This window comes from Eschrichtius robustus, chromosome 3 (genome assembly GCF_028021215.1).
Source record: "Eschrichtius robustus isolate mEscRob2 chromosome 3, mEscRob2.pri, whole genome shotgun sequence".
Taxonomy (NCBI): Eukaryota; Metazoa; Chordata; class Mammalia; order Artiodactyla; family Eschrichtiidae; genus Eschrichtius; species Eschrichtius robustus.
In genome coordinates, this window is record NC_090826.1 from 69,129,047 (window position 1) to 69,155,808 (window position 26,762).

Sequence of the window (26,762 nt, forward strand, 5' to 3'; positions counted from 1 at the left end):
CCACAGAGGTCACTAAAGATGCATCTAACAAATATGATGCCATTAAATTAACACATGTAATTAAAATGTTATCCATGTAATTAAAATTGTTATCCACAATTTAAAATTTACAATGAAGAGTGTTTCTAATATAGCTTTAATGGGGTCATCTAAAGGACATTGCCTGAACTATGATTTTAATTCTCTTCCTTATATTTATGCCATTTAAAGAAAGCTGCAAATGCACTCCTATAAAAGATACTTAAAAACCAAGTCTACACTAGTAGCTACCAGTCAAAAGATTTGGGAGTATTGCCCCTCATGGGACATTTGGTTGTGTCTGGAGACAGTTTTGGTTGTCATACCTAGGTGGTGATGGTGGAGCTGGTGGTGATGGTAGAAGCCAGAGATGCGGCTAAACTTCCATACAGCACAGGCCCCGCAACAAAGATTTGGTCTTACGTGTTAATGATGGCACTGTTGCAGAATCTTGGTCTATCATAATTCTTCCTTTCAGTTTATATATTCCGATTTAGCCATTAGAAACCACGGTAGATAAAATTATCTAGTGTTGGCAAAAATGTCAGAAAACGGACATTCTTACATATTGTCAATGGAAGTATCGATTGAAGTAAATGTTTCGGAGGCAATTTGGAAATTTAAAAATCTGCCTCTACTTGCATTTGTAGCTTTTTTAAAAATTGAAGTTTAGTTGACTTACAATATTACATTAGTTTCAGGTGTACAACAGAGTGATTTGATATTTTTATACATTATGTACCATACAAAGTTATTACAATATTATTGACTATATTCCCTGTGCTGTACATTATACTTCTCAAAAGCACTTCATAACAAATTTATATAATGGATATATGTAACTGTATTGAAACGATTCTCTTGCAGTATTATTTGTAAGAAGAAAATCAATAAGGAAGTGGTTAAATAAATTAGATCATACTCATAATATGCAATGATAAAAAATGGTAGGATTGTATGTTCTAACAAGGAAGGATGAATATGATACATTGCAGGTTATAAATAATTTGGGTTATTTGAATTTATAATCAAATTTCTTGCTTACACTTATACATATGTATATGCATATTTATGTGTGGTATATATGTATTTGTGTGTGTGTGTGTATGCATAGCAAAGGTCTGGAAAGATACAAAGTAAATATTGAGCAAAAGCGTAGTCAGTCATGGAGAATATGAGTATGTTTTGAAATGTTCACTTTTTACTTTACATAGTCTTGTAATATTTGCATTTTTTTCAAGCTTGGGCAATGTGTGAAATTTAAAAAAATGTAATAAGAATACATCACATAATAATAAATATACATAGACATGGTCTGTCTTGTAAGGCTTATGTGAGGAATTCAGGTTTGAGTAGGTTTTAATAGTTATTTCCTAGTGAAAGGGAATTAAGAGATTGTAGACATAATTTAGAACAATTAGAGGAGACCATCACAAAAAACTGAGTGGAATTCTGGGCAACCTAAAAAGACGTGGGTAAAGGAGCAATATAGAAACACTGAATTATAAGAGTTGTGATTTAAATTGAAATGAAAGCTCTCAGTTTTTCAAGAAAATGCCTTATTTGGACACAGCTTAATTAGTATTTGCCTCAATCAAGCAAATTAAATTCTTCAATACTGAACATATCTATGAGAAACTTCAATTTCTACTTAAAAGTTAAATTATTTTCACAAACTCTTCTTTATATTTGTGTACTTGAATCTAATCATTTGCACAGTTTTAGTTGAAAGAATTCAGCATGAAAGATTAAAAATACTGAAGAAAGAAATAAATTATGTAAATTATCTTCAGTTTGCAGCTTGCTTTACAAAGATTTAGAAATCTCTTTCTTGTACAGCCCAATCTTTCAAAAGCATGGCTAGGTCTTTTCATGTATAGTTATAATCTTAACATTCTAAATGTAGTGATTCGTAGATAGAATCAGTGGGGTCAGTGGTTCACACTTCAGAATTCTAAGAGATCCTTAATATTAATGAGTAAACACCTGAGGAAGTACTTTTATTTGATCAATGCTGAAAATGTTGCTGCTCAAATACCTAAGTAGTTAACACTTATCAGAGTAAATTGAAAGCTTGAATCTTCCCTTGAAACAACATACCTAGGGGTAGAAAAAGCCACCAGTGCGAACTAATTCTGTGCTTATTCATTTACATATTATCTTAAAGGCATCATCATTATAACTACAAACCAGACATGCCCCAGGGCTCCATTCATAAAAACAAGCAAATATTTACTGGGAACTGGTTCTTACTCTATAGAAGAAATGCAAGGATTCCATGTAAGAATTAAACCATTGCCAGTTGTTCTATAAAAATGTCTTTTCCAAGTACAAGTCTTCCCAGATTTATTCAGAGAAAGCTGAGAAAGCAATTTTATCTCTCATTTAAAGCCAGGCATAACAAAGTCACCACTAATTATCTATTTAAACTTGAAGGCTCACTTACTTTTTATCTTTTTTCTGGAAAATAAATACTATTTATTCTATTAACTTTCTACTGCTTTTCTTTAAGACATTTCACACTTTGTTTCATTTCAGTTAACGTTTTCCAGCAGAGTGTACTAGAGACTTTTAACAAATTCCATGTACAAGCACGGTTATCATAATAATATCTTGCTATAATTAAACAAATGCTGTCATATCTTCACCAATATTTAAAAAATTAGGACCTATGCTTATATATATGTATATATACATACACACACACACACACACACACACACACTATATTGGCCGAACATACAGTACCTTGCATACAACATTTTGTTGTGTAAATTATGGTTTTAAAATTAGTGTTTTAACTTAATTTTTAATACAAAACGTAAAGCTAAGAAAGCCAAAGATCGTCCTCCGAATTATTGTGTATTTTCCTTTTTTAATTTTTAAAGAATAGATGCTTTTTCTAAAAAAATTGTTTTGTATTTACTTTATCTTTGTTGCGTTGGGCTGGCATCATTATCTTCATCTTACATGTTAGGAATCCAAACACAGAACAGTCATATAGCTTAAGAAAGATCACAGGGTGTTTCTTCTTGCCTTATTTATTACCATGGTCTTTATTAATGGATCAATTAAAATACACAGATAATTATTAAGGATTTGCTACCTTCTGTGTTCTGGGATGATCAGTAAGAGGGCTGGTAGTTTTACAGTGTAGAGTCCACTCATGCATAGAGAATGCATTGTGAATGTGGCTGTGTAGAAAACTCGTTTGCGACTCATTGGGCTGTGGCCCCCTAAGGTCATGCAACAAGTGGCACTGATTATTGAACAAGTTATGGTCAGTGAATCAAGAGACTCACAGCTCTATGTTGGGTATTTGGATGTGGGAGATGAGTAGTGTAATGCAGACAGAAAATTATCATGTGCAACAAAACAAAGCATTAAAAGTACTATTTCGGGTTTGACTCAAAATTCTATGGGAGCATGTTGAAGAAAGAGATTAGTTACAAATCTGGAAAGGTTTTCATGAAGTTGTGCAGTAATTAATGATAAGATTTCAGGCAGCAGAGTTTTGCACAAGGTTGTAGGATTATTGAGTGCAAAGAACCAAGAAAATATCCAAAGCGCGGCAAATATTCTAAAAAGGATAAAGTTCTTTGGTGAGTTGTTTTGTGGAGATGCGCAGTGTGAGAAAAGGCTGAAAATAGGCAGGGTTCAGCTAAATTACTGAGAACCTTATACACCAGCCTATGGTATTTGGACTATAGGCAATGGGGAACTTATCGGCAATGGGATGAAGAAGGTAGGTCATAGACTCAACTTCACAAACGTGAGTTCCAGCTCAGGTACTTAGTAATTGTTCGGCAAACTGTGTAACCACTCTATGCCCCAATTTCTCCAACTTCAAAATAAAATAAACCACACACACACACACACACATTTTTGAGCTGTTGAAGGATTAAACTAAATGTGCTAACATATGGAGAATGTTTAGCTTAGCACCAGGAATATACAAGAGCTTAATATTAATGTTCTTATTTTTCTTATTAATTGTTCCCATTATGTGAGCTGAGTTTGGGGCAGTTTATTCTGGATAGATTAAAATGAAATGGTACAGAATGGCAGCAGAAAGACAGATTAGAAGGCAACTGAAAAAGTAGCAAGTTAAAATGAAAAGGTGAGCTTTAGATTAAGACAGAACTAGTTTAAAGTTCTAGCCTCATTATTTATTTGTAGATTTCAGTGCCTTGGGCAAATCACTTAATATTTTGAATCAAATTCTATTTTTCATTAACTATAAAATGGGATGATGACAATGTAGGTGATTTAAGGAGATTGAGTATTGAAGTATTAGCTGTCTGTTTTTAAAATTAGTAGCTGCTCAACAAACTGTAAATTAAAAAAAATTCGTATTATTGTTATTAATACTATAATCTTAGTAAGGAACAGCAATGACTCAAAGGGATAACAAAGGTCTGACTGTGAAAATAGAGAAGAAACGGGTAAGTTTTATGGAGGTAAAAATTTGGTAAATAGTTAATGACATGTAGACTAGGGAGTGATGAGTCTATGAAAAGATGATTCTTGAATATTCTTAATAAAAGAGAGATGATGATAATTTTGTGATTTCTGGTACTGCCTTATTTACAATAGCAACTATTTTGTCTGTGCCCTTTGTTTTCCTTCAAAAGGAATCTGGCACGCTTATACGGCTGCTTAGGAGACACTTAAGTTCACACTAAGACTCCATTGTATGGAAAGTATACTCTGCTTCTCTCCCCATCCACAAATGAGTTCCTCATCTCCATGATGACTTCCTCTTCCACATCTCGCCGGTATCACTTATATTTTATTATATGATATTCTTTGTCATTTGTTTCATCTTGCTTTCTCCTCATTGACACTATAGTGGGCAGGGGATAATTCTTATATTTCCTCTGTCCTCCCATCATGCCCAGACCACCCAATTAACACGGTGACCTTAATGATATGGATTGGCATCCTGTCCTACCAGAATATCCCCAAACATAGGACGACAATTTTCAATTCAGTAAATCTGTATAGATGACTGTTGGGGTGGCACGGTTGATTCTAGGATATGTTCCTTCATTGATAAAGCTCAGCTCCTCTGCTGCTGGGGGCTGGAAGGGTCTGATCAGCTCTTTGCGGATGGAGAGAGCTTCACGACATCACTTTGGTTTAGGTTGGTTCTTATTACTGCCGGTAATCTTGGCTTATGTGATGGTTTACACTTAGATGGTATATGTGATTTTTTTTTAGTGTTTATAGTATTTCATTTCCATCTTGGCCCCTTCCATTTTTCAGAGAGGGCCAGCCACGCCACCATTCAACATCACCTGTACTCAGCCTATTTTCTTGCTGTGTATAACGTCACTTGACCTGACAACCTTCTGGGCAGCACTACAACTTTTCTTCCCCTCTCTAACTTTTCTGTGCTTATAGGATAGCTGAAGCCTTTGTGTGTTCACCCCGTCATTTTATTCCCAGGCACACTCTATAATAATCCTTTTCCTCCCTGCTGTCAAGGGGATAGTCCAATAAGCATGCAGCCTGCAGGAAACTAAAAGCAAGTCTAGGCTCTATGTTCACACTTGACCCAAAGTCAGGGGACATATGTCAAGCTGTCATAAAAATTGTTCATATATTGCTCTTGTATATCAAGGAGACATGAAAATTCCACAGTCACATCAATCCAGGATCAAGATGAGAGTTTTACTCTTACTCTTTCCGATTCCATTCCCTACAGACCTTTTGGAGTACGCCTCCACAACTTGTCTTCATGGAGATGGGGGAGTACTTTTTTTTTTTTCACTGTCAGGGTAAGGAAAAGCTTTTCATAGAGAACAATGCACTCCCTCAAAGGCGAAGGACTCCTAACCCCGAGACACGACCCTCTCAGCCCCACTCTTTAGTCCCCTTACTGGGCTACACCTGGTCCTACTGTCTCTTTGAAAGATCCATGGGAAGTGTCAGGTCCAAACTATTGGTGGCTCTTTTTCAAATGTCTGGGTGCTCAATATTTCTTATACTTTATCTTTGAATGCAATACTATTCTGGGACAACAGGAGAACTTTTACTTAATGTTGTATCATACAGCTGAATAATAATAATAGTAATAATAATAATATGCCAGCATTAGCACAGAAAGCCAGAGATCACTAGAGTAAAGGAATTCACTTCCATTCAATAATTATTTAAAGAATTTCTGCTGTTTTCAAAGATATAAAAAAGATAAACAGTATTCAGTTTTAGACTAAACCGAAAGGCCTTATCCATTTCTTAAATAGCCTGACCCTCTAGTTAAATGGAATGATTATCATACAGAAACCATAAGGAAGATATATTGGTTCATTAATTTCAGACTAGGACAGTGTGACATTGTTCATTTAGGCTTCTGGGAAAGTTTATAGGACTCATTTTTAGATAAACCCATCTAAAATCTGTCCATCTTACTATAAGATAATCCAAAGTTATCTTTTCCCTTATAGAAGCAAAAGTAAAAAAAAATAATTTCAGGGAACACTTTCTATTTCTTTAGAGAAATATGCTCCTATTTTTCCTGTTTTCAGGAACTTTCTAGGCCACTACTTTCCTCTAAACTCTAAGAATCACTGATCCAAAGAACTTTCACTTATACAAAACAATATGAGGGATGGCCCACTCCGTAGAGAGGGAATCAGTAAAATTAGAAAATTTAGACAGTGCTTTCACGCCAAATACTCATATCAGGGCAGCGCATGAAAATATATGGATGGGACACATTCAGCCTCTATTCTCATGTGGGTTGAAAATTTTGGAATTCTAAATTAACTAACTCTGAAACTGTTTTAGCTGAAATCTTGCCAATGTTTTCTTTTTATATTACTAGATTCACTGTGAGAATTATAAACAATTTTCTGTGATGATTAGGAAATATAGTTCCTGAATGCACTTTATTTCACCCACACCATTAAAAAGTAAACCTTGAAGAAAATTCTCTGCTTTGCATTTCAAGTCTTTCTCCATTTAGCAGCTTCCTCACACCCATAAAAACACATGGGGAGAGAATGAGAGGAAAAAAATTCATAAAAGATAGCTAGCTATGGCCAAAACATATGGGACAAAATTGTCCAAAATATTGTCACAACTCCTCCATTGACAATTCATTCTATTGTAGAGCCTTGTCAGACCTCCCAGATTCATTGACAGACTATTATATTCAGAGAGGCTTTGAAAACTTACGGCACTTAGAAATGCTCTGGAGACATATAAAAATGTCTTTATTTAGAATGGAACATATAACACCTGCCAAATTTGTAGGTTTGAAACCACTTCCAATAAGAATTAAAAGGCCCTCTTCCCAGCTGAAATAGGGCTATCAATATATGACTTGCCTGCTCATGGGAAATAGTGGGTTCTTGTCTCTGATGTTGCAATTTAGTTTAAAATCACTTTCGTGATGACAGGGTACATAAGGATGATAAAACTATAAAGATGACAGTCTAATCTTCAAAGATCACTGATCATTGATAAAAGATTAAATAACGTAAACATCTGAAATGCCAGATTATCAGCTGGTTTGCACACTCTCAGTATTGAAGTATGCTGAGATACTACTGATAAGTGAAAAATGCTTTTCCTATATGTAGTGCAAAAATACATCCTCCCAAGAGAGGCAAATGAATTATAATAGCTTTGAGTTTAAAATGTATATTTTTTCTCAATAGTGATGCAATATATGTCTAGTATTAATAAATGCTTTGTTGTAAAGTACTCAAAATTATTTTTCCCCTCAAAGTAATGCCTGATTATTGAGAATTTTAAGCACCCTTAAATTGTAACTTTTTTTGAATTCTCGCCCCAATTTTATATATACTTACAAGAATGATTAGACATGCTGGTCCTATAAAACTCCAAATAAAGTTGTTTTCTGTGCTAAGCCAACATCTGAAAAGTAAATAAGAGATAAAATCTCTGTATATGCTTGTACGTACTTCAACAAAGCAAAATTTTCAATGATATACAAAGCTTATTCAGAATTGCATTCCAAATATTTATGAGATCATCTTAACTTACACTTTGGTGGTGCCATAATACCTATATCCTAATGATGCTGAAAATCCAACTACCACAGCTGGGCTGAGATAGCCAAAGATATAAAAATTCTTGTGCAAAAATCCCTTGTTGTAGATGACTCCTACAACAATGAGATAGAGGTGAATGCCTTCAATGCACATCCATGCAAAGGCAGCTAAAAAGAAGTAATGCAGCAGCCCGGCAATGATGGAACAGAAGAGCTAGAAAGCAAAGAAAGAAACCATAAGCAATGTTTACTTTAACATTATTGTAACATAAAATCTTGACTTTCTCCATAAATTATGCAATTTTATATAATGCTTGGTCACATTAAAATATCCCTGTCAAGTGTCAGTTTTTTAAATTGTACCATTCCCAACTGATTTAAAAGAACTGTGTTTCATCAATGTGAAACATTCACCAGTCCTGTAATAGAACTAAGTTGCTATTCTTGTCCAGAGATTTATACTTTTTATACACTTATATTATGTGATAAATTGTGGATTAGTCACCTGATTATCTCACAGTGACTGTTATGATTTGAGTTGATTTCTGTTTTGGAGCTGCCTTTACTTTCCTTTATTTTAATCATGCTCAAAGAATGAAAATTACTGCTAATACTATGTTAAACAAAACATCATAAATAATTAAGAGAAGGCACTGAATTTACAAAACAGACAAATGATGATATATTTTACAAAAATATCCGTTATGTGATCACTTGAAGTTACAAGATTATCAGGTAAATTTGAGATGGATTTCAGTTCAATATTATTTATTAGTATTGACTTCACACTTAGAACTAGAGTTAGGCTTATAAGAAATAACAGAAAATGAAATAGTTATACACTTCTGTAGTAACAGAACTAACACAATCTATTACTGGTGAGATAACATAATAACATTTACATACTTATTGCACTTAATAAAATAGAGTATAATTCAAACATAATGAGATTACCTACTAAAATAGATTCGAGAGTACTATATAAGGTTGGGGATGGTGATTAAAATTTGGGAACCACTTCAGTGAGGAAGTGAGATTTGAAATACGGCTTTAAAATGGGAAGAATTTGATAGGTGAAATAGAATTGAAAATAAACACTGTAAGGAATAGTTTTGTGGTGAGGATGACGGTGGGGTGAAGCTGAAGGAGGAATTGGGCATTGGAGGATAGTGGGAGGTGCACAGAATTGACAGGTGTTATAAATACCACTGCAAAACAAACAAACAAACAAAGACATACGGAGTTTACAGTCTCGCGTAGGCTATTTAAAATAGGTGCTTTGTGGCATCCACTTCAGAAGAAAACCTTGATAACTGATGGTTAGTCTCAGTAGTTGAAAGATGACTAGTAAGAATGGAAATATGGAGGCAATTTAATGTTTTGTGGCCATGTTGATGCACTTCTCTGGTCTCCAGCTGCAGGGCGGGCTGCAGCTGCTATACAGGAAAGCCACTGATGTGCTCACGTTTCCTGATGGCTGCTGACAGCCATTGACTGAGCACAGCAAGACATTCCTGTTCTTGAGAGACCTGCCATGTGACTTTGGCTGAGGGTCTTCTCAAAGGACTCCTTGACAGGCAAACTGGGCTTTCCTTAGAACTGCACTGCTGTGTAAAGTGCTTCTACTCACTCATCCTTTCACCTTTCTTTCCTTCACTCAGGCTCAGGCCTGCATCTTGGTCTGATGGCTCTCCAAGTCTCTCTCTTCCTGTTTTCTCTCACAGCCATTTCGCTTAATAAATTTATTGCTTGTTTTATCCCACTTTAGTGTCTGCTTCTAGGATGACCCAGACTAGCTCAAGATGGGAACTATCTGATAAGGCTCTAGATCAATAATGGTGGAAAATGGTTAGAAAAGTGCATTTACTAGGTTGAGCTAATTCATCATATTTCAACCTATGAACCTTAGCCACTTTTGTGTTCCGTCCCTGTCTTGAGATAAACATTTTTTCCAACTCCTCTCTCCCCTCTCTCTCCCCTCTGTTTTTGTTTAACGCCCATGTAAAAACAAACCACAACAAAACAAAAAACAAAACAAGGACATTTCTTCAGTTTGTTGACAGGTTTTTGCAGTTCATCATCATGAGGGCCACTGTGGTTAATGGAATTACTAAGCAAGTTGCTCACATATGTTAGCATTCTCAAACTTAGAAACACCTTAAGAACAAAGTATATCATGTATTTGCCCCATTAAGCACTTAATTCCAATTCAATTCCAATTCATATATGTTTCTATGACATATATATTTAGGAAAGTAAAAATTTAGAAAATAAAAATAGAGAGTAAGGGAGATCTACATACCTTATTAGTATTTGTATTGATCCCAACAAGAAAAACAAGTTCAGCAAGGAATAGGCTACAGCAGAGATTTTTGTGAATTGTTGTCCTGGTGCTCTGAATTTCACTGAAGAACCAGAAGGTAAAAATGCATATGGCAAGGCAAATCAGTGAAATAATTATTCCTAGTTGAGTGATCCTTGTAAGAATATTATAATCTTTAATACCCTAAGGGAAAATAATAATACAACTGTTAAAAGAATAACTCAGTAGCTCGTCAAAGGAACTACAACATATAATGAACTTCCCTTTTTGGTGAAACATTAAACTGTTCATAAAATGTAAAAATACAAATGTGCATTTAGATGAGAAAATTTTGTACTTTTGAAAATGTTCAACATTCAGAAAATCTGATATAAATCACGTAGCACTTTAACAGTTCTGTAATTAGTGATCTTTTTCCCTAAGCATAGTATATATTAGTATATGGTTTAACAATGTTATCACCATCAGTTTCTTGATATTAGAAAGGCAATTCATTATTGTAATGTGAAAATGGTTAATTAAAGCAGCTTTATCAGTGGTAAGAACAAGTCATTTCTATGCAGTAATTCATTTAAACACATTAAGCAAAGGTATCAGAAATGCTGCATATATAGAATAACAAAACAGTATAGTTGCGAGACTTTGAAATGGGAAAGGTTGGTTTCACTCTAACCAGATGGTTTTAAGAGGCCTCTTTGTTTATTTAACATTCAGGAAAAAAAATCATCTTTATCACTGACATTAGGGTTAGGCAGATTTATTTAGTCATGATATGTATTTGATGGATTTTAAATATTGTAGGGAAATGAGCCTGTAATCTATAGATTCTAATACAGGGATATAAAATAAAAACCTATATAATGTAAAAGCAAGATATTACTGATGTAAAATACATATTATGAAGCTATTCACCTTAGAAAGATTTTTCATGTTTAAAAATCTTGCGGGGTTCTACATTATCAAAACATGGCATTTGTTATGAATGTGCTAATACTTATTGACCAGGTATCAAATATTTTTAATGAATTTGTCATCAGTAAAAATAAACTTTCAATACAAAGGCAGAAGCCCTTAAAGTCCATGATACTTTAAAATGTATAAATGGTCCTTAAAAGCAGCGTTAAAAACTAAGAGTCAATGGATAGATATTTAATACACAATCTACTAGATATTATAGATTAGGTAAGTCTTACACTAAAAATAACCAAAGATCCAAACTAGATATGTCATAGAAGGCAGGTAAGAAAAGAAAGACTAAAAAAAAGGTAATGTTGAGATTGTATCAGTAAATTAAATATGCTATTTACACCCAAAGAAAACATATAAAAATTAAATATTCTCTTGAATGACATAAAGAAGAAGAAAAAAAACAGATTTATAAATATTAATTGGAAAATTGGCTTACAATAGAAGAACCAGAAGACATCAAAATTGCAAAATGTGTCAGGTGGTTACAGCGGCATGAAGTGTGGGTCTCATTCGAGTATGTCAGTTCACAGCCCTCAGAAGACCAGCTGCCATTCATGGTGTCAGGTAAGTAGTTCCAAAATGCACATTGACTCCTATACTTACCTGTGGTCTGAAAAAGAGACATTTTACTGATGGGAAAAAGAGAAAAAGTTACACATACGACATCGTTTTGGTTATATTTAAAACACCATTTTGCATAGCAATATAATTAAAACCATGCCTAAAAAGTAAAGCATAAAATCAATGCTAATAAGTGAATGCTATTGTTGTGTGAAAAAATTGAAGTTTATACTGCAACCATGCTATATTTTATCAATCCTGTGTCACGAATTTGTGAGAATTATTGTCAATTGAGATCATATATGTCATTTAGAATGGTGCATGACATATCTCATTATCTTCGATAAATGTTTATTGAGTATGCACTAGATATTAGTCATTGATCCAGGTGCTAAAAATACACCACTGAACAAAACAGAAAAAGTGTTTGCGTTATTGACCTTACATTCTAATGAGGAGATTAGATAAGAAATTATTAAACAAAATAAATAAGCCAGGGAAAGGAGAACAGAGGTAATCTGAGGAGGCTTTTCCTAGGAAATGACATTTAAGCAAATACTTCAATTAAGTGAGAGTGTGAGCCCTAAAGACTTGGGAACAGAGGGTTCTGGACAGTTTGAATGGAAAATGGAAAAGCTCTGAAGTGAGACTGAATGAAGGTCTTCCAGAAACATCTAGAAGCCAGTGCAGTTCAAGCAAAGAATGAGGTAAAGAGTAGTGAGTGTAAGATCAGAGATAGACAGGGGCTGATCAGATAGACTACAGGAAGGTTGTTCAATAAATAGCAGAGTTCTCCTTATCATATATTAATATTAACTAATCATAATACAATACCTAATGCACTGTAAGTTTTAATAAGTTATTCATAGAATGCTGTATACCTATGCTTGTATCTTGTAGAAATAAAAACTGTTTACAATTATACAACAATTCATAGTTAACTAGGTGCTTTCTTACCTACTTTGTTTAATTTGATCCTCAAAAGAGCCCTGTGAGTGGGTATTGTGTTGAGAGACCAAGAGATGTCAAAAATATATGCAAGACTAATCATTGATAAGTGGAGTAAAACAGAGCCAAACGCAAATCTTCAGACAACTATTCATTAAAGAAAATATTAGTTGAGTATCAAATATAGGCACTGTGCTAGGAGCCAGGGATTCTTAGTTGAAAAGATAAAGCATCTGCCCTCAAGGATGACGGAAGCCCAGATGATTTTTTTTTTTTAAATTAATTTATTTATTTATATATTTATGGCGGTGTTGGGTCTTCGTTTCTGTGCGAGGACTTTCTCTAGTTGCGGCAAGCGGGGGCCACTCTTCATCGCGGTGCGTGGGCCTCTCACTATCGTGGCCTCTCTTGTTGCGGAGCACAGGCTCCAGACGCGCAGGCTCAGTAGTTGTGGCTCACGGGCCCAGTTGCTCCGCGGCATGTGGGATCTTCCCAGACCAGGGCTCGCACCCGTGTCCCCTGAATTGGCAGGCGGATTCTCAACCACTGCACCACCAGGGAAGCCCAGCCCAGATGATTTTAATACAATTAGACAGTTGCTTTAATGGCCTATATACAAAATCCAACACTTAGATCAATGGTTGGAGCACTGGTCAATTTGATTGGAGTAAGTTTAGGAAGACAGTGATTGAACTGAAATTGGAGAGATGACAAGAAATTTTTCAAAGAGGTCAAGCTATGTGAAGAAAATTGAAACTCTACATCCAGTTCCCCCAAAACTGCCAGGAAAATACCCAATCCCACTCTTGTTAAAAAACAAACAAACAGATAAGCTAGAGGAGCCAGAAGGACTCTAGAATTGAGGAACTAGAGTCAGCTGAGAGTGCATCACTCAAAAAGCAGGGGTTAAGTGAAGGTCTGTCTACATGCTGAGCACCCACCATTGCCCACCACTTTCTTTTTATTCTCCTAATCCTTTCAGTGAGCTTCTATCTTTAGGGATGAGACTAAAAGGTTTCTGAGAAACTAAAGGCCGAAGAGAAATGACTTTTAGGTAGTGATCTTCAGGATCTTTCAGTGCAATGGCCAGAAACTAGCCTGATAATAACTCTCTAGGGAAGCACACCACTGCCACAAGCCACCTGAACAGTCATCTTTCAAATGTCTCATTATTAGATATGGATGGATGGCCATGAACCACCAGACCTCCGAGGACACACTCTGCCATGAAAGACAAAGAACAAAAAGCCAACAAGCCAAACAGAGGAAATCAGGAGCAACATAATGTAGGGAGTAGAACACAGATTTTTTAAAAATATAAATATTACCACAGAGAAATACTGCACCCATGAAACAAAAATAGAGTTCCAAAAATAAGGGTGTTCAGTTATAATTAAGTATAAAGTAGAAATAAAATATGTTAGCAGGAAAAAAAAATAAAAATATAAAGGAAAACTTAAAATGAAAAAAAAAAAAAAGACCTTAGAGGCTCAGCTGGGGAGTCTAATATTTACATAAGAATAACAAGAGAAGAGACCAGAGATACTGGAGAGGAAGAAATTAGCAAACAAATAATGATAGAAAATTCGCTAAAACTGAAGACCACATAAATGCCTAGTACAATTAATAAAGAAAGATCCACACCAAGGTTCATCTTTGATTGAATCCTGAGAATAAAGATAAGATCTCAGAAGTTTGAGAGAGAGAAAGAGACAGATCACTTGCAAAAGAATGTAAATTTTAAGTAAAATATTAATTTCATGCATCTTCCCCAGGTTAACCTGGAAAGCTAGAAAACAATGAGCAAGGTCTAGAAAATTCTGAAGAAAAAATTATGCACAATTTATAACTCTATACCATGGAATTTATCTAAGTGTACAGATAAGATAGAACTATAGTATATACTTAGCTAAAAAGGTAATGCAAGAGCTCAAGAACTTGACTTTCTGGGCACCTTTCTCAAGAGTCACTGGAGAATATGCCGCCAAAATACAGAGATAAACTAAGAAAGAGGAATCGTTGGTTCAAGGAAACATTGAATCTGACACAGGAGAGAGGAGAGTTGCATGTCCAGGATGACGGTGACAGAGATGTCCAGTCTGATAGCCGTAGAGAAGGCCAAGGGTAGACCATCCAGACAGGATCAAGTTCACAGAGGCCTAAAAAGGATGTCTCCAGAACATTAATTTAGCTGATAATCTTATGTATTTGAATGTTTTATAAGGAGATTTACAGTACTGTCAGAAAGTTTGGGGACTAATTAGTAATGGATAAATAGAAATCTAAGCAAGCTAAATTAAAGGAATTTACTAACACCTGGAAAATGGTTCAGCCTCATGACTCAGCTGTGTATAACACATTGAAAGCTGATTTAACCCAAAATTTGATGAAGCATGGGAGGATGAATAGTTGGGGGAGTGTGTGGATCACAGGGGAAGATATGTATAAGAAAATTAAATCCACATTTTCTATAGATGAAGGCAATAGATCATACCTATTTTTTAAAAGCTTACAAAAATAAGAGGAGTTATTAAGTTTGGGGTGAAGGAGATAGATAGAGGATCAATGGAAAATGCTTTCCCATTTTGTAGGAAACCAGAAACTTCAGCCTATTTGTTAGCTGAGACACTGGGACCAATGTGGAGAGATCCAGGAAAGTTGAGGTAATGGACAAAGCTTAATTTCTTGTGAGGTAGGTGGGGGAAGGATTCAGAGAATAGCATCGGGCAGGAGAGTATCTTAGCTGCGGAAGAATGGATTCTGGAGAAAGACTGTGGGTATGAAACTTTGTTCTACCAGTTGTTGCTGAGCGACCACGGGCAAGGCATTTAATCTTTCAGAGTCTCAGTTTCCTCATCTGTGAAATGGAGATAACAGTACATACCTCACAGGGTTCTTGTGAGAATTAAAGTAAATAATTTAGAACAAAGCGTGTTTCCATATAAGCATTATTAAAGTATTGGTTGCTATAACTATTATCATTATTATTATCTGTATTATTATAACAACTATAATTAATATTCCTCTAAAGTAATGAAGTATATACTAGTTGGTGAAGTTGCAAGTAAATTATCAGGGAATCAGGAAGTGGAAGGTGTTATATATGAAATAACTTTGATTTTCCTAGAGAATAAAATGGGATCCAAATTTTATTCTCAGAGGGAAGCAATGGATTGGGTAAATGTATTGTCAGAGGAAAGAGATGAAATTTCAGAGTGGTCATTACTTTGAATGGGAAAAGAATTTGAACAGAGAAGACAATTAAGGACAATCAAGTTTTCTCATTAACTATGGTGAAGAACTCTTGTGTAAATGTGTGTTTCGTTTTGTTGCTGTGTCAAACAGAGATGCGCGAAGTGGGTTGCCCTTGGCACTCTTCAGCTGCCAAAACATTCCACTGATAAAAACTGTAGGGCTTCCCTGGTGGCGCAGTGGTTGAGAGTCTGCCTGCCAATGCAGGGGACACGGGTTCGAGCCCTGGTCTGGGAAGATCCCACATGCCGCAGAGCAACTGGGCCTGTGAGCCACAGCTACTGAGCCTGCGCGTCTGGAGCCTCTGCTCTGCAACAAGAGAGGCCACGATAGTGAAAGGCCCGCGCACCGCGATGAAGAGTGGCCCCCGCTTGCCACAACTAGAGAAAGTCCTCGCACAGAAACGAAGACCCAACACAGCCATAAATAAATAAATAAATAAAAGTTAAAAAAAAAAAAAAAAACTGTAGAAAAACCATGAGACCATGCAAAAGAACAATGTTTGTTTTCTAGTATCAAAAGGTCATTTGCTTTAGCATTTGAAAATATCTAAATTTAGTTTCCATTCTTAAAACATTTCACACCTTCTTTTTCCCTCAACAGAATGCCCACCATTGTTTAGGTTTGAGCTACCATTTACTTGCATTTTCTATACATTTAGTTTCTCTCTACATCAGATGTCTGTCTTTACAGTGACACATTTGTACTGTATGGAAGCATATAGAGTGGCCCCTTGATATTCACAGGGGATTGATTCCAGGACCCCTGCGCATTCCGAAATCCACGGATACTCAAGTTACTTTCGTAAAATGGAGTAGTATTTGCATATAACCTATGCACATCCTCCTGTATACTTTAAATCATCTCTAGATTACTTATAAAACTCAATACAATGTAAATGCTATGTAAATAGTTGATGGGCTGCAGTAAATTCAAGTTTTGCTTTTTGGAACTTTCTGGAATTTTTCCCTTGAATATTTTCCATTTGTGTTTGGTTGAATTCATGGATGTGGAACCTGTGGATATGGAGGGCTGACTATATGTTCTTTTAATCCCCTGTTTCCCATAAACATGCAAATACAACTGCCCAGCTTCAAGATTCTCTAAATAGAGTTTCTGAGGCAATTTAATCATGTATTAGGATTGAAATTCAATTGAAAGCCCAAGAAACCATTAACTGTAAAAATGCAGCAAACAATATGATTTTGAGTTTCCCTGTTCACTTTTAGGTCTATAAAAACCCTAAATACTTAGTTATTTCTGATCTTTTTTTTATTGTATAGTTTTAATTATACATGGGTTTGAAAAAAGGTTTAGAATAACAATAAAAGAGTAAAGTGGTCTCAGATGATTTCTTTATGAAATATTATGAACTTCTCTATGATTTTATTTTAATCAGCACCCAAATCAGTATTATTTTATATGACAATTAACCAAACACCTCCCTCATTATACAAGTAACATTTATCTCTTTAATACTTTTTTATAACTTCTTCCTTGAAGGGCCGGAGACTTCCAAAATGAACAATGTACTTAAAAATAAAACTAAAACGTAGCTTAATTTCAGAGAATCAAATACATAAAATTCTTTGGTATTTATTATAAAATTTAAAGAGCACTGAAAGTACAAAAATATTTTATAGAAAAATTAGTTGAAATCACTTTACTCTTTTATTTCAATTTTGAATTTTTAAACTCAAGAACTCACATACAATTAAAGTGACACTACACAAAAATGCTCATTTCTCTGAATGCTTCACAATTATAATCAATAGTCAACAGAAACACAACTTACCTTTATGTGATTTAATGTAAATGTTATTTTTTCAAGTTCATACAATGTGGGTGGGTTTGAGCTAATTGAGACTGAAATTACTGAAGAGATGACTCTTCCCTCCTCTTCAGCTTTATCATAACTTTGAGGTTCCAATAAGATGTTGTCAGACGATGAAAATAGAGGACCAATACTCTTATAGTATAAAAATGCAACTGCAACACTGCCTGTCAATCAAATAAGTGTATTCAGTGAAATTCTTAAAATAAACATAAAAATTGACCAGACAAAGGGAGTCATACAAATTCCCAGATACTGAAATGTGGGTCATAATATATCTATGCTTACATCATCGAACCATATTAAGATATATTCTCTGACCTCTGTGACTCTGAAACTGATTGTGGACTGTAGCATTCCCTTGGCACAGACTATATTAGGGAGAAAAATAGTCCTAGATAAATTTACATCCAAGTGCTGACTAAGAACCAAGGAGTAAGTATATTCACTTGAAAAATAAAATTTTGACTTACTACTTTGCTGGGCAAATATATGAATTAGAAAGATACTGGGAGAAAATTATCACAGATTTACAGTACTAAGAAAGTTTAGAATTGAAAGAGTTGTGAGATGCCACTGAGTTCAACCTCATGCCCACTGAAATGCTTCCTTTTAAAATTGATGACATATAGTTATGCCGATGCAGCATAGGGAATTTATTGCCTTTCGAGGCAGCCATTTATCCGAACCCCTGACACTCCCCAAATGCAGCGCATCAGCACATAACCAGATACTAGAAATGTTACCTGATTAGTACAGACTATCACATGACTATTTTTCCCTTAGCCTGGACACTACACCTATTTTAACGGATCTCAAATTGCCTTGGTTTTTGAGATCATTATCAGCAGCTCATTATCACTGATATTAAGTGTGTGAACAACTCAACATCAACAACTATTATCTTTTAAAATCCCTGTTGTCACTTAGGTCACATTCCTTCTCTGTTGTACAGAATTATGGACAGTAAATTGAGGAATTTATATTCAGAATTTACTCTTGGAATTAGAAGTTCTGGTTTCAGTCATTTCTCCTACTTGTGTGTCCCTGGGTAAACTTGAGCTTTCTCATGTATAACATGATGGTAGTGATATTCCCTCTGGCTATTTACTAGGATAAGGTGGAGACCAAATGAAATTATACGAGAGAGTCTTCTGTAAAATTTAAGATGCTATATTAATATGATTATTGTTATACTTATTAACTAGAAATGTTATATGTTTGCTTTAGATACTTGGACAAATTAGGAAGAACTCTTATCATATTCATTTTCCCTCAAATTTGTGACAGCAGCAAATAATTTTAAAAGCATAAATTAATCAGAATCATTAATACAAATGTTGATAATGTCATCAAAAACAAAGGTCTGTGATATAATGCTGGAACCCTCCACATCTCAATATCACACTAATAACTAATATTCTTTGGATATGGTTATGTGAGCTAGAAGTTGCAAAAATGTGTCACTATTCATGTTTTCTATCTTAGTATAAAAAGGCACCCCAAGATACTGCTAAGAGCCTTGCTAAAATTCAGATACATTACATATTTTCCTAAATTGCCAGCCCAGAAAACTTACATCAAAAAAATGTTAGTATAACACGGTTGGGCTAGTGAAAGTGTGATGGCTCCAGATGACAACTAGCCCAGCATTTGCTATGGACAGACCAGGGATGGAAGCAGAACCTGGAAACCTCTTAGGGGAACTTGACCTAGTCCAGCTGATGAACCAGTTCATGCAACAGCAACTTCTCAGAGGTTGTAGTAGTGGGCGGTACAAAATCAAATGAAGCACCAAAGAGATAACATGGATTTAAAAATCTATTAATCATTCAGATACTTTCTAAAGGAAAATATTTATTTAACATCAATTTTTGACTTTGGGTAAAAGGAGACTCATGCCGCGTAGAATGGTCCAAAATCCCTTTTTATGAATATTGATCCAGTATTTGTTCATTTTTTTCTTTTTAAATCATTTGGAACCTTTTTTAATTCCCATGATTTCTCACTAATTCTAGGTCTGATCTAGCTTTTAACTCTCATATCAGATCTGTACCTATTTTCAGTAAACTAGGGGTTCATTCACTAATGATAGGCACTAAAATTCAGTATATAAAAAAGATTAAAAATCCATCTGTGCCACCCTTATTTTCCTCCTAATGACACTATGCAGCTTTTAACTAATGAATGTTTTTATTAAGGAATTTTGTCAATAAATGAATAATCACATGTAGACATCATTGAGTGGGTTTGATCAGTTTCTTACACTTGTCCTTATTTTGAAGATTCAACCATGAGGAAAATAAATTTTCTCCCTCTGATCTCTTGAGAGCTGATATTACTGTCCCTTTCAAATGTCAGCGTTTGCATGCGTGATTATGAAATGTAACAAAACTACCATACACTAAGACAGGATCTCTTCGAGATATTAATTCCATGACAATTTCATCATCTGTCACTATGATAAGTATTTTCAATGTCTTTATTCTAAACTTCCAAATACTACTCAAATTGTCTTTAAAAATACAACAGTTTAACACATTCTTTGGATCTGCTCCTAAATATTACGTGTGTGCTTGGTTAATTAGAATATGATGTAATGGGGTAAGAGCCATGGGTTCAATGGCAGTATGGCTTAGTTATTTTTGCTTTTTATGGCCATCTGTTTCTTACTTTTGAATAAAAAATGACAAGAAAAAATGGAAAGGGTAATATCAATGGATTAGAAAAAAAATTCCCACATTAGTGCTGTAAAAATTTTTTTAAAAAGATGGTCTTCTGAGAATGAATGTGCAACATGCTTTTTAACAATAAAGACAACATATTTTTTAATAAAGTGATGTCTGTAAAAGTGACATATGTGTGTTATTGTATATACTTTCCGTTTGTACGTATGACCACCCACAATGCTTTGAGAAAATATTATAATTCATGTTTTATAGGTAATATATTTTGACCTATATGTGAACAGCAACAATTCTATTATCAGCAGAGATTTTTTTTTTTCTAAGTGCATTGCACTATGAGAGCAGATAAATGGTTAAATTAAAATAGCAGCTGCTAGTTTGCCTGTGGTTAGGTGACAAGGGAAAGCTGGTCAGGGCTGATTTCTTTGTTAACTCCTTCTCTTCAAGTCTTAGTTCTGTATTATCTGTTGATGTACATAGAGACAAACACGTTAGCTTCTTGTGCCTTAGTTCCATTATCCATAAAATGAGGACATTAGGTTAGATAATCGTAAAGTCACTTGCTAGTATTCTCGGGTCCCATAGTTGAAGTTTAGTGTACAAAAACTAAGAAATGAGTGGAAGAGAAATCCAAGCTTAAACAATAACTTTCTACCTTTTTGAACACTACCTCTATTCGTCTTCCTCATACAATCCCAAATTCAGTCTCACAATGAGGAATATGAAGGATTACTGAAGAAGAAGTATTAGAAGAACTCTATGAAAATTATAGCACCTGACTGCTGCAAAATGAGGAATAAAATCACAGTTCCTTTGTATATTTCCACTGGGATCTTAACATTATTAGACAATTACAGAGTTGTAGGATCAAGGACAAGAAGGATCTAGGTATCATCCGCTAAAATTCTACCCAGGTATTTTTATCATAATGAAAATCTCAAATATAAATACGGAAATTCTGTGTATAAACATAAAATATTTTTCTATAGAAAACCACACTAGTTATATGCACATATGATACAATCAAATGTATGGTATTTATTGCAAAACATTGAAATATTGTATATAAGATTGTCAAAGTCCTACCATTTGAATCATATGCAGCTTTTCTATTTGGAAATATCTTTATATTATCTCCGTCCATATTCATATGGGGATGAATATGTTTCATGTGATATGAATCAAAAAAGAAAGCTTTGAGAGCTGAAACAAAATCATGAAAATAATAAATTCTCTGAAATTAGTTTAATCAATGTATTTATTTAGTTAGAGACAATTTCATCCATCATTGTTATATTTCAACTTCTTAATTACGGCAGGTAGAATGAACATATTCTGAACATGATGTTTGGACATTATAATTTGTATTTAAAAATCTGATTCAAGTTTACTTGTTTGATTTCACTATAGTATTCATGGTTTAATTCTATCTTTATTGAATAAAATAAAAGAAAATATGTATGTACACAAAGAAGCTATAAATCATAATTACTAAAGCAGACAACTACAATGTATTAGAGGATGATATCTACAATATAGTTTATTATATACAGAGTGATTGACTTAAATTCTTGAGTAATAATTTCCTTACCTGGTGCACTTTCACCTTTTTCATGCAGGAACATCATAGAAATTTAGGCTCCTATATATGGTCACAATGCATGCTACCTTAATTTTGAGTAACTGGTGAATCCCGATGAGATAATGATTTTTGTATATCTATAGGTGCACAGCAGGATAACAACCAGAAAATATAATAGGGGTGTATATGCAATGATTACTGCAGAAAGTGTACTTTGTTTCCTCAGAACAACTTTACAGGCAGCCTCAATTTGATCCAGATTCTTAATGTGTTAAATATGAGATTTCATAAAGCAGGAAACATTCCAATTTGCTATGCTAATTGCTTTATATTATCGAAAGGCAAAGGATTCCTAATGAGAAATTTAAATATACTACATCCAGGACAAAGATATATACCCGAAGGATTTCAACGTTAAAAATAAACATCTTCAAGGTTCAACATTAGAAAAATAGGGAATGGTTACATAAAATATGATCTATCCATAACTATTGCAGAGACACTAAAAATTATGCTCATGGTGTGGTTTTAGAAGTCAGGATGGTATAAACTTTACGGGGCAGGGAGTGGCTGCCGGGGGGATGAGGGGTCTTCTGGGGTGCTGTTTATACAGACGTGTTCACTTTGTGAAAATTTGTCAAGTTATATTCATTTCATATGTGCACTTTTCTGTCTGTGTGTTACACTTCAATAAAAATTAAACTTAAAAAAATGAAATATACTACACTCAGAAAATCTGTCTGTACTATGATCGGTCAAGACAGATCCTACCGACCAGAGCCTCCCATCAAGCCTCTTAGATAGCCTCAACCACCAGAGGGCAGACAACAGAAGGAAGAAAAACTACAATCCTGCAGCCTGTGGACCAAAAACCACAGTTACAGAAAGATAGAGAAGATGAAAAGGCAGAGGGCTATGTACCAGATGAAGGAACAAGAAAAAACCCCAGAAAAACAACTAAATGAAGTGGAGATAGGCAACCTTCCAGAAAAAGAATTCAGAATAATGATAGTGAAGATGATCCAGGACCTCGGAATAAGAATGGAGGCAAAGATTGAGAAGATGCAAGAAATGATTAACAAAGACCTAGAAGAATTAAAGAACAAACAAACAGAGATGACCAATACAATAACTGAAATGAAAAGTACACTAGAAGGAATCAATAGCAGAATAACTGAGGCAGAAGAACGGATAAGTGACCTGGAAGACAGAATGGTGGAATTCACTGCTGCGGAACAGACTAAAGAAAAAAGAATGAAAAGAAATGAAGACAGCCTAAGAGATCTCTGGGACAACATTAAACGCAACAACATTCGCATTATAGGGGTCCCAGAAGGAGAAGAGAGAGACAAAGGACCAGAGAAAATATTTGAAGAGATTATAGGCGAAAACTTCCCTAACATGGGAAAGGAAATAGCCACCCAAGTCCAGGAAGCGCAGAGAGTCCCATACAGAATAAACCCAAGGAGAAACACGCCGAGACACATAGTAATCAAAGAGGCAAAAATTAAAGACAAAGAAAAATTATTGAAAGCAGCAAGGGAAAAACGACAAATAACATACAAGGGAACTCCCATAAGGTTAACAGCTGATTTCTCAGCAGAAACTCTGCAAGCCAGAAGGGAGTGGCATGATATACTTAAAGTGATGAAAGGGAAGAACCTACAACCAAGATTACTCTACCCGGCAAGGATCTCATTTAGATTTGATGGAGAAATCAAAAGCTTTACAGACAAGCAAAAGCTACGAGAATTCAGCACCACCAAACCAGCTCTACAACAAATGCTAAAGGAACTTCTCTAAGTGGGAAACACAAGAGAAGAAAAGGACCTACAAAAACAAACCCAAAACAATTAAGAAAATGGTCATAGGAACATACATATCGATAATTACCTTAAACGTGAATGGATTAAATGCCCCAACCAAAAGACATAGACTGGCTGAATGGATACAAAAACAAGACCCATATATATGCTGTCTACAAGAGACCCACTTTAGACCTAGGGACACATACAGACTGAAAGTGAGGGGATGGAAAAAGATATTCCATGCAAATGGAAATCAAAAGAAAGCTGGAGTAGCTATACTCATATCAGATAAAATAGACTTTAAAATAAAGAATGTTACAAGAGACAAGGAAGGACACTACATAATGATCCAGGGATCAATCCAAGAAGAAGATATAACAATTATAAATATATATGCACCCAACATAGGAGCACCTCAATACATAAGGCAACTGCTAACAGCTATAAAAGAGGAAATCGACAGTAACACAATAATAGTGGGGGACTTTAACACCTCACTTACACCAATGGACAGATCATCCAAAATGAAAATAAATAAGGAAACAGAAGCTTTAAATGACACAATAGACCAGATAGATTTAATTGATATATATAGGACATTCCATCCAAAAACAGCAGATTACACGTTCTTCTCAAGTGCGCATGGAACATTCTCCAGGATAGATCACATCTTGGGTCACAAATCAAGCCTCAGTAAATTTAAGAAAATTGAAATCATATCAAGCATCTTTTCTGACCACAACGCTATGAGATTAGAAATGAATTACAGGGAAAAAAACGTAAAAAAGACAAACACATGGAGGCTAAACAATACGTTACTAAATAACCAAGAGATCACTGAAGAAATCAAAGAGGAAATCAAAAAATACCTAGAGACAAATGACAATGAAAACACGACGACCCAAAACCTATGGGATGCAGCAAAAGCGGTTCTAAGAGGGAAGTTTATAGCTATACAAGCCTACCTAAAGAAACAAGAAAAATCTCAAGTAAACAATCTAACCTTACACCTAAAGAAACTAGAGAAAGAAGAACAAACAAAACCCAAAGTTAGCAGAAGGAAAGAAATCATAAAGATCAGAGCAGAAATAAATGAAATAGAAACAAAGAAAACAATAGCAAAGATCAATAAAACTAAAAGTTGGTTCTTTGAGAAGATAAACAAAGTTGATAAGCCATTAGCCAGACTCATCAAGAAAAAGAGGGAGAGGACTCAAATCAATAAAATCAGAAATGAAAAAGGAGAAGTTACAACAGACACCGCAGAAATACAAAGCATCCTAAGAGACTACTACAAGCAACTTTATGCCAATAAAATGGACAACCTGGAAGAAATGGACAAATTCTTAGAAAGGTATAACCTTCCAAGACTGAATCAGGAAGAAATAGAAAATATGAACAGACCAATCACAAGTAATGAAATTGAAACTGTGATTAAAAATCTTCCAACAAACAAAAGTCCAGGACCAGATGGCTTCACAGGTGAATTCTATCAAACATTTAGAGAAGAGCTAACACCCATCCTTCTCAAACTCTTCCAAAAAATTGCAGAGGAAGGAACACTCCCAAACTCATTCTATGAGGCCACCATCACCCTGATACCAAAACCAGACAAAGACACTACAAAAAAAGAAAATTACAGACCAATATCACTGATGAATATAGATGCAAAAATCCTCAACAAAATACTAGCAAACAGAATCCAACAACACATTAAAAGGATCATACACCACGATCAAGTGGGATTTATCCCAGGGATGCAAGGATTCTTCAATATACGCAAATCAATCAATGTGATACACCATATTAACAAATTGAAGAATAAAAACCATGGGATCATCTCAATAGATGCAGAAAAAGCTTTTGACAAAATTCAACACCCATTTCTGATAAAAACTCTCCAGAAAGTGGGCATAGAGGGAACCTACCTCAACATAATAAAGGCCATATATGACAAACCCACAGCAAACATCATTCTCAATGGTGAAAAACTGAAAGCATTTCCTCTAAGATCAGGAACGAGACAAGGATGTCCACTCTCACCACTATTATTCAACATAGTTTTGGAAGTCCTAGCCACGGCAATCACAGAAGAAAAAGAAATAAAAGGAATACAAATTGGAAAAGAAGAAGTAAAACTGTCACTGTTTGCAGATGACATGATACTATACATAGAGAATCCTAAAACTGGCACCAGAAAACTGCTAGAGCTAATTAATTAATATGGTAAAGTTGCAGGATACAAAATTAATGCACAGAAATCTCTTGCATTCCTATACACTAATGATGAAAAATCTGAAAGAGAAATTATGGAAACACTCCCATTTACCATTGCAACAAAAAGAATAAAATACTTAGGAATAAACCTACCTAGGGAGACAAAAGACCTGTATGCAGAAAACTATAAGACACTGATGAAAGAAATTAAAGATGATACCAACAGATGGAGAGATATACCATGTTCTTGGATTGGAAGAATCAACATTGTGAAAATGAGTATACTACCCAAAGCAATCTACAGATTCAATGCAATCCCTATCAAATTACCAATGGCATTTTTTACAGAGCTAGAACAAATCATCTTAAAATTTGTATGGAGACACAAAAGACCCCGAATAGCCAAAGCAGTCTTGAGGCAAAAAAATGGAGCTGGAGGAATCAGACTCCCTGACTTCAGACTATACTACAAAGCTACAGTAATCAAGACAATATGGTACTGGCACAAAAACAGAAACATAGATCAATGGAACAAGA

General features: G+C 34.8%; 1 protein-coding gene across 2 annotated transcripts in view; it reads right to left on the reverse strand.

Annotated features, from left to right (window-relative positions):
• The window catches only part of ADGRL4 (adhesion G protein-coupled receptor L4), a 126,937-nt gene that overhangs the window by 20,767 nt on the left and 79,408 nt on the right, over window positions 1-26,762 (reverse strand). For both annotated transcript variants that reach the window (XM_068538040.1, XM_068538039.1), the window contains 6 exons: window positions 21,705-21,821; window positions 17,893-18,098; window positions 11,773-11,946; window positions 10,347-10,550; window positions 8,038-8,258; window positions 7,842-7,908 (listed from right to left, as the gene is read on the reverse strand). In XM_068538040.1, coding sequence (XP_068394141.1) covers window positions 7,842-7,908; window positions 8,038-8,258; window positions 10,347-10,550; window positions 11,773-11,946; window positions 17,893-18,098; window positions 21,705-21,821 — 989 coding nt within the window. The remainder of the gene's footprint in view (window positions 1-7,841; window positions 7,909-8,037; window positions 8,259-10,346; window positions 10,551-11,772; window positions 11,947-17,892; window positions 18,099-21,704; window positions 21,822-26,762) is intronic.